This window comes from Penaeus japonicus, unplaced genomic scaffold (assembly GCF_977035675.1).
Source record: "Penaeus japonicus unplaced genomic scaffold, GWHDUDI00000001_assembly GWHDUDI00000002, whole genome shotgun sequence".
In the NCBI taxonomy this organism is placed as follows: domain Eukaryota; kingdom Metazoa; phylum Arthropoda; class Malacostraca; order Decapoda; family Penaeidae; genus Penaeus; species Penaeus japonicus.
In genome coordinates, this window is record NW_028234404.1 from 11,394,249 (window position 1) to 11,404,248 (window position 10,000).

Genomic DNA, 10,000 nt, shown 5'->3' on the forward strand with positions numbered 1-10,000 from the left:
TCATCTCCTTCCTCTTTTCTCCTTCTTTGCTTCTATTTACTTTTCTTTCTTCTTCTTATCTCTCTTCTTCACCATTTCTCCTTCTACTTCTCATTTTCATGAGTGAGTGAGAGAGAGAGAAAGGGAGAGGGAGAGGGAGAGGGAGAGGGAGAGGGAGAGGGAGAGGGAGAGGGAGAGGGAGAGGGAGAGGGAGAGGGAGAAGGAGACGGAGAAGGAGAAAGTGAGTGAGTGAGTCTTTAAAGACCGACTTTAACATATCCCCACAAGCACCGTTTATAAGGCAAAACAAGCAATGCAATGACAAGTTTGGGAAAACACTGTATAACGAGTGCGTGCGTGTGTGTGTATGTGTGTGTGTGTGTGTGTGTGTTTATGTGTGTATATTTGCGGGCATATTTGCGAGTTCGGTCATTTTCATAATGAGATGAAGAGTTGAGAGAGGAGAAAGGGACGAGAGAGAGGAGATGAGGGATCGAGGGAGAGGGAGAGGGAGAGGAGGTCGGGGAGAGGGAGAGAGGGGGAGGGGGGAGAGAGAGAAAGGGAGAGGGAGAGAGGAGGAGGAAGAGGGAGAGGGAGAGGGAGAGGGAGAGGGAGAGGGAGACGGAGACGGAGAAGGAGAAAGTGAGTGAGTGAGTCTTTAAAGACCGACTTTAACATATCCCCACAAGCACCGTTTATACACTGTTATAACGTGCGCGCGTGCGTGTGTGTGTATGTGTGTGTGTGTGTTTATGTGTGTATATTTGCGAGTTCGTGTGCGTGCGCGCGCGCGCGCGCGCGTGTGTGTGTGTGTGTGTGTGTGTGCGTGTTTCTGTAAGTGTGCATGGCCGCGTTTCTGTGGTTATGTCCCTTAGGAACATAACCACTTGAACCTCGAGTGTTTTGCAAATATGCAAATTGCCAGGGAATGTGGAAATAATTTGGAGATGATTTATCGGAATTAGGAAGGAAACGGAAAGGATAAATTTCTGAAGAGTTAATCGATTTCAAAATGTTCGACGGAAGTAAACACAAACAATATGCAAATCACGGCCCTTTGTCAACGGTTCTGTCTTTACTTGTGGTCCGTCTGTCATGGCATTCACTTGTAATTATCGTTAGTAAATGTGTGTGTGTGTGTGTGTATGTGTGTGTGTGTGTGTACGTGCGTGCAATTACCTCAATCACACAATCACTTCTTCGTTTCCACCCCCAGAGCCGCGGCGCCGGCGCGGGCTTCCGAAACCCGATGGACATCTTCAACATGTTCTTCGGCGGAGGGATGAGCGAAGACATGGACGAAGACGAAGACGGAGACGACGATTTCTCGGGCATATTCGGAGGGGGCGGCGGAGGAGGTGGGCGTGGCCGAAGCAACAAGCCTCCGCCCACTGAACACCGCCTTCCCGTGAACCTCGAACAGCTCATGCTCGGCACGACGAGGAAGTTGAAGTTGGACAGGAAGAGGCCCTGCACGGCTTGCGACGGCCGAGGGGGGAAGTTCGGCGGGGAGACGGAGACCTGCGTCACGTGTCACGGCAAGGGAGTCAAGGTGAGGGACGCGTTCGGGTGCGTCGCTGCTGGCTTGGGCTTTGGTGGGTCTTAATTTTTTTTTTTGCTGGCGATTTGAAGGTGCCTATAATGATGTTAATGATGGTAATAGCAATTATGTGTTGATAAATAATATTTTTATTACAATTTTACGTTGAAAGGTATTGCTATCTGTGATCTCATACTGAAAATGTGTATCCTATGAATATTATTTTGTCCGCCAGCTGTGTGCAACATAAATCTAAACCCAAAACTTGCATCTTGCAGCTCACGTACCAGCAGCTCGGACCCGGGATGGTCGAGATGCACACCAACTGCCCGACCTGCAATGCAACAGGTAGAATGATTGCAGCGAAGGACCGGTGTTCCGTGTGCGAAGGACTCCGTACGGTGCAGGATACTAAGATCGTTCCGGTGAGTGTTAAATGTGTTAGAAGGAATGTTACGAATGTTAGGAGGAATGTTAGAAATTTTAGGTATAGTAATTTTGCCGTCTATGTTTAAGTGTATTTTCTGGGCATTGTATTCGTTGGCTTTATCTTGAGAATTAACTGACTGTTACGTTGAAAAAGGAAATGATCTGATTTGCTTAGTAATGTGGTTCATTTATAAGATGTGCACCCTTTGAGTATCATTACTAACATGCGATACATATTTGATATGACTTCAAATTATTACCCGAAGCATGAGTAAGAAAGCATAAAAATACAAAACTCTTAAGTAAAGAAACCTTGACCTGACCCGTTTTCTATAACATCAGAAAACGTGGACTGACTCCCTTATTTTCTGCATTAATTCCCAGATCGAATTTTTTTTTTTCAATTGATCTTTTTAAAATCTCTTTTCTTCCGAAGTCCTGGGACGAAATTTGAATGTATAATTTTGAGCTGAACGCGAGATCCTTTTGAATGTTAATTAAATTCCAAAGCTTTCTGGATGTTTATTTTTGAGAGAGTTTTAAGGCGTAATATTTTATCCAATAATTATTTTTGGAATATATTTTGACTCTCAATTAGTTCGGTTTGGTAATGCGCTTACGATGATTATGATATATGTAATGATGGGGATGATGATGATTAAGTTAATGCAGATCATGGTGATATTGATGATGATGATAATCATAATGACGATCATCACGATGACAGTTGTGATGATTATGATGATGATAGCGATACTAATGATAACAGTCTTAGTCATAATTATAATAATGCTAAAGACGATGATATACTAATTATGATAATTACATTGTAATAATGATGATAGTATTAATGATAAAAATAATAATGATTATGATAACAATGATAATAATTATTATGATATTGATGACAATAATGATAACAGTGATAGAATTAATGGCATTAATGGTGGTGATGATTATGATAATAGTAATGATAGTAATATTAACGATAATGACAATAATGAAATTGGTACTGATAATGGTGATAGCAATAATAATGATAATAATAAAGATATTATGATAAGGCTAATGATGATAATCATGATAATGATATTGATGATACAAAAATGGCTAATGAGGGTAATAGTAACGACATCTATAATAATGATAATAATAATCATACCCGTAATAATGATAACAATAATGATGATAATGATGATAATATTAACAATGGTAATATAAATCATAATGATAATAATAATAATGGTAATGATAATGATAATAATGATAATAATAATGATAATAATAATAATGATAATAATAATAATGATAATAATAATAATGATAATAATAACAACAATGATAATAATAATGATGATAATAATAATAAAATGATAATAATGATAAGGATAAGAGTAATGATAATAATAATAAAATGATAATGATGATAATAATAGTGATGATAAGGATGATGAAGGTGATAAAATTAATTATGTCTATTTTTTACATGAAAATGTTTTAACATAAATGCTAAAATCAACACAGAAAAAAGAGACAGAAAAAAAGAAATAAAAAAAAGTTATTTTCACCATACGATATCTTTTCGCAATGGGTTTCCCTTCCCCAAATTTTATATAAGGGAAGGTTTGAAAATACTTCAGTACTTTATTATATATTTTTCGGACGTATACTTCTTTTATCGATATATATATATTTTTTTTTTATGTATACATAGACTTTAAATAAGAGAAGGTATATAATGGCCGGTAAAGATAATTACGATAATAGTGATGGAAATGGTGATAATGACGATGATGATAACGATACTGATTAGGGTGATGAAAATGAAGATATTAATGATGATTATGCTAGTGATAATAGTAGAATTAATAATCGCGAGTATGGTAATGATGATTGCAATGATGATAGTGTTAATTAATAATAGTGATGAAGGAGGTATTGGTAATAATTGTCATAACAGTGATGATCAGGATAATAATAATAATAACAATAAAGATAATGGTACTAATAATGATAACAATGATAGTAACGATGATAATAATAATATTGATAATAACAATAATAGTAATAATAATGTTGTTGATAATAAAGATAGTAGTAACGATATTAATGATAATAACAATAAAAAAATGATAATAACAAAGAAAATAACATGAATGGCAATGCATCCAATACCAAAAACAGTAAAAATAATCCCGGAATTACAAGAAAAGGTAAAAGAAATAGAAGGACAAAAACACAAGATGAAGACACGAGCAAAGGGAAGCTTCAAAGATCAGAAAGAAGGGAAGAACTAACAAAAAAAGAAAAAGAGAGAAAAAAAAAGAAAAAAAATCTTTCCGTCTGAAGAGTTTTCAAAAAGTTTGAGACGTGATATTTCGTTCGGTCTTGGAGATCAAGGGAGGAGTGGGGTGGGGGTGGGTGGGTGGGGGGAGGTTGGAGAGGGAGGATGAGGATGGGGATGAGATGAGGAGGAAGGGGCGTAGGGTGGAATAATGAGAGGAGGGAGTGGGGGGAAGGAGTGCGAGAGGAAGGAGGGAGGGAGGGAAGGAGAGGGAGGGAAAGAGGTTGGGATGAATGAGAGGAGGGAAGTGGGAGGGAAGGACTCTAAGAGGAGGGAGGAAGGGAGGGAAGAGGAGTACCTGTAAAAACCGGATATTGACGACTGTTGCATTTGCCAGTGAAAATAGCATTGCAGGTCGTGTTATCGGTCGTAATGTTTTGCTAATTATAGTTAATTGTCCTCTATTTGTTGAAAGTCAGATCATAAATTTTGTTACAGATTAACTTGTTACAGATCTATCACAGTTATATAATAGGTATTGTAAACAAGCTGTGTACAAATATATATGTAATTTATTCTTTATTGAGATATCAATTATGTTTGTTATCAGGATTATGTAAAAACCTGCGGGCGGTAAGTGTTGGAAAATTATGGGTGGGTTGACTATGACCAAAGGACTCACTTATAACATTTTGGTGGTGTATCTACTTAATTAGCCACCGATTAACCCCCTAATTCCGTTATCTGGCGGCAAGAAATCAATATATTCGAGACAAAACACCAAAAACAAAAATTGGTAGAGTACTTTTATTTTTTAATCACATATAAAAAACCCGGTTTCCAATGTATTTCGAATAGGGTTTCGCTTGCTATAGTGGTACAACGTAGGCCTACCATAAACAAAAGTTTGGGATCATTTTCTCATTATGACCTTGTAGGAAAAAAAGATACCTATTGCAAATGTAATTTTCAAAAACCGGATAAAATACAACGAAATGCGAAGTGGGATTATTTTGCTATTGTGACCTCGTTAAAAAGGAGAAAAGAGAATGTTCACTTCAAACGTGTTCCTAAAAATTGTCAAGAGTGTACCAGAGTGGAACAATGAATAACTAAAGTTAGTTTCGCAATCTCTGGTGGTGGTGACTTATCTGTTTAATTGTATTTGTTATGTGTTTTGTTTTGTTGCTATGATTATTGTCGATATTTATTGTTCTTTTTTGGGGGGGTCATTATCATTACTTTTTTATGTTGTTGCTGCTGCTAATGATGATGATGGTTATCACTATCATCATAATTTTTATCATTATCATTATCATCATCATCATCATCACCACCACCACCACCACTATCATGGTTATAAACATGATTATCATCACTATAACTTTATCTCTTGAATTAAAATTACTTTTCCATGTTCATGTTCCCTTTCTCAATTACGCATACTTAGAAAACTCAATAGCTGGCGAACAAAGCTCATGTTAAAATCGTTTCTTTGAAGACAGTAAAATATAAATCAGCATTTAAAACTATCGTATGTAAATTTCAATTTGTATTCCTGTATCTGGAAGTATGAAAAACGAAAGAAAAAAGTTTTACAGGTTTATGCTAACTTTTTAGTCGTATTCTTTGTAAAGGTTAGATGAGGCATGTTATACTCTTCAAACTTTCTGTAATGTTATAAAGCTACTTGGGATACCGATCTATATTAAGCACAGAGGAATAACTTTCTTAGCGTCCAATGGTGTATTGTGAACAACTTTACAGCTGTTGAAAATGTACACGCTAATTCTTTATGGTTCGTTTCTTGTATAGAAGATTGTTTTGGTCTCATTATGTGGTCTGGATTAGGAATTAGAATACTGAATGGAATAAGCTATGACTTTCTTTGATGAATCGTGATGGTTCGTGCTGATGAATATAATATATATATATATATATATATATATATATATATATATATATATATGTGTGTGTGTGTGTGTGTGTGTGTGTGTGTGTGTGTGTGTGTGTGTGTGTGTGTGTGTGTGTGTGTGTGTGTGTGTGTGTATGTATACATACATACAAATATATATATATATATATATATATATATATATATATATATATATACTCATAAATGTGTGCTTGTGTGCATTGTGTATGTTTGTGTCCAGAGTATAAATAAAGTTGTTACATTTTTTTAACGACCACCGTCTTCGTTACGACTTCAAATTGCCCTAATAGTCTCAAACGTTTCGAAATGTCTGATTAGATCAATCGGCATTTCAATCACTGGGTGCACTTTTGATGGATTAGCTAAAGGTCTTTGATATCTATTTAGTCTAATGACAATTGACTTGGCTAAATGTGCTAATCAATAAGCTTAGTTCACTCGAAGCAGTGAAAACCTACCTTCACTCAAACAGACTCGAGCTCTACCTGACCTAAGCAAAACTGAACAAGACTCAAACCAAATCTAAAGCAACTAAACTCAACTTAAGTCTAATCTTCCTCCAACCCCCCTTACCTATAACCAGAACCGGATTTAAGGCAGGGCTCATAAAACTACAGCGCAGACTCTGAGATTTCAAGAAAGTCTGTATTTGCCCCGTTTAGTACCCCAGGTCATGATATAACCCTATCCGGTCCTGATTACTTCCTATCTCGCCTTTTAGTTAGTTTTATCAATGACGAGACTAATTACTATTAGGCTATTCAGATAACGAAGGGTTTTCCGCGCTGTGGTTTAACAATAATTAATGATAATTAATTACAGAACGCGTAATGGATGGTAGAGACCACATTGTGTTTTCCCCTCCACTTCAGCCTGTGCTCATGTCTTGTCTACTCTCCTATCTTGTCCAACATCTAAACTGTCCCCATTTTTTTTTTTTTTTTTTTTTTAGCCAGAAAAGTATTGGTATATATGAATAACATCTAAGTATGTGCACTTATATTTCATGCTCGTATCTGCACTAGTTTCTTCAAAGTCAAGATCAATTATCAATTTTGATTTTAATCACAAACGAAGTTTCTGCATCTTGTACAATCACTGTTCAAAAGGCGAATCAGCAACAAAACAGTTGCGTTATTTGTGTGTATGTGTCACTGGCAGCTCTTGGGAAATAGATTTTTAGTATTAGAGGCAAAAGTTTTCATCCTCACTGGTATAACATAAATGATTTGGTTTTTAGTGTGGAATATGAATCCTCACGAACAAGCACATAGACACAGCAAGATGGAGCGAAACAAAGACACTAAATAAAAAGGAAACATTTAACTGTGACGTTTCCATTCTTTTTTTAGAATCATCAGAGGCCGGAAAAACCTAGATAATGATTTGATAAATTATTACTGTCCGATGAGGAATTTAGTCGACCTCAGAAGGTCACGGCTTAGCGTGGTCTCCTGTTATGGTGGCCTTGGACACATGTGCATAAGCATTCTATGTATTTGTATCAGTAGTTGCATTTGCCCCCTTGCGTCTGACCTCGTCCCCAGTGTAGAATTTGTGTTCGCAAGATAGGCTACTGTGCTTAACCAACGCGAACGTTGCAAAATTGTTTGACAAGTACTGCAAAAAGTGTATTATGCAGAATTTTATGTCATTATTTCCTCTTATGTTTACAAAAACGGATTTTTTGTCACACATTAGTCGCTTTTTCGTTGTTTTTTTCGCGTGTAGTTAGTTTCATGTATCATGTGGATAATTGATTGGTGTAGCGACCTTGTAGGGCTCCTATAAAGCTAGAGTCTAACGACCGGTAACACGCATTCCGGCCCGTGAGTGTTAACAATGGGTAGTTTCGAGGGCCTATAACGAGTAAGTACTTTAAGTACCTACAATGCCCATAACGAGTTCCTCAACAACTACTCATAACAGGCAATGCCATGATTACTGCCGACACCAACCAGCGATGACTAATGAGGACGTCTGCATTTCAGGTGGACATTGAGCGAGGGATGCACCATGGCACCAAGATCTACCTGAAGGGAGAAGGAGACCAGGACGCAGGACAAGAAGCGGGTGATGTCGTCATTATCCTGCAGGAGAAGCCACACGAGATATTCAAGAGGAAGGGACTCGATCTGTACACGGATATGAAGGTGAGGGTTTTTGGGATAGGAGAGAGTGAAGAAGGAGGGTGAGATTGCTATTGCTCATATTGTTATTATACTATCGTTATGATGGAGATTGTCATTATGATTAGTTTCCTTTCTAGAGTTATTGTTGCTATTGCTAGTGTTTTTTTATAGTTGTTAGTCAAATCATCATCATTATTATTATTATCATTATTATTATTATTATCATTAGTGTTGTTGTTATTGTTATTGTTCTTATTATTATTATTATTATTATTATTATAATTATTGTCCTAACTAAATCATACGGGTTTAAAAAAAAAAATCCTTCACCCTTACCATTTATATAAAGATCATCCATATCCATAGACACAGCGATTCAGCAACAGTCTCCTACCATACAGGTATTGCTCCCAAAATAGATATCTCCATCAAACACAGCAAACCCACGATCATTCCTACCTTCAAAGACAACAGCAGACACACACAATATCCTCCTACAAAGACTACAAAGAAGCGATATCCTTCATCCTATCCCCTTGCCCTCAGATCAGCCTAATAGTATATTCTTTCGCCTTTTTTTCCCTCCTCGTCCTCAGATAAACCTAGTGGAAGCCCTGTGTGGGTTCCGCCGCACTCTAACCACCCTAGACGGACGCACCCTGGCAGTGACTCACCCTCAGGGGAAAGTGATCGACCCTGATGACGAGAAGGTGATTGCCGAAGAAGGATTCCCTCTCTTTAGGAATCCTTACGTCCGAGGCGACCTTTATATCAAGTTCCTGGTAAGGAGTGGAGGCTGATGCTCTCCGGTACGCGATTCGCTCGTTGGTTTGGCGACGCTGATTGTTGGTAGCACACTCAGATATGTATTGGTGTGTGTGTTTGTGTTTGTTTGTTTGTGTGTGTGTGTGTGTGAGTGTGTGTGTGTGTGTGTGTGTGTGTGTGTGTGTGTGTATGTATGATAAAGAGTGAGCGAGCGAGTGAGTGAGTGTTTCTATTTTGGTTCATTGAGGATAAGCATTCATGTCTGCCATATGAATATTCACGCAGTGATTCTTGAAAGTGTCTGATAATGAGAAATAGAAAGAAAAAAATCCGACAAACACACATACCCCCCCCCCCCAACAAAAAATGGAAAAAGAAAAAAATGTGTATATATATATATATACATATATATACACACACTTTCCTAAGACTTCCCAGCCCCATTCAAACTAACTCCCCGACCTGCCTGGCCTTTTCAGGTTGAATTCCCCGACACGGTCGACAGCAGCTTCATGACGGAGTTCGAAGCCGTGTTCCCGCGAGGACCCTCCGAGATGCTCACCGGGGAGGAGGAGATGGTTACCATGAGCCCATACGTCGAGGAGAAAGGACAAAGAGAACGTGAGAGGGACATATACCACGAGGATGAGAGAATGGAGACGGATGACCAGCCTGCGGGTTGTAGACAGTCTTAGTCTTTTTTAGAGTCTTAGTTCTCGCATTTGTTGTCACTCGGGGGGGATTCGAAGTAAGTCCGGGTAAGGCTCTTCAAGGTGGTTTCTTTAATTAAGCCGTTGTAGGAGGGAATGCAGGAGGGTCTTTTACGGGGTTCTTACGGTTCTGGGGTGAATTGTTGGTTCTAAGACTGGCTTTTTTTCTTGGTTCTAGACAATCCGGCAATCCTTACGGTTCTAAAAGAGAGTAGGCTGTTCCTA

At 38.0% G+C, this 10,000-nt stretch overlaps 1 protein-coding gene across 1 annotated transcript in view; it reads left to right on the forward strand.

Annotated features, from left to right (window-relative positions):
* The window catches only part of LOC122264602 (dnaJ homolog subfamily A member 1), a 16,080-nt gene that overhangs the window by 5,764 nt on the left and 316 nt on the right, over positions 1-10,000 (forward strand). The window contains exons 2-6 of the mRNA XM_043033593.2: positions 1,196-1,531; positions 1,798-1,944; positions 8,160-8,321; positions 8,897-9,082; positions 9,545-10,000. The exon at positions 9,545-10,000 is cut by the window's right edge and continues 316 nt beyond it. Coding sequence (XP_042889527.2) covers positions 1,196-1,531; positions 1,798-1,944; positions 8,160-8,321; positions 8,897-9,082; positions 9,545-9,760 — 1,047 coding nt within the window. The 3' untranslated portion in view covers positions 9,761-10,000. The remainder of the gene's footprint in view (positions 1-1,195; positions 1,532-1,797; positions 1,945-8,159; positions 8,322-8,896; positions 9,083-9,544) is intronic.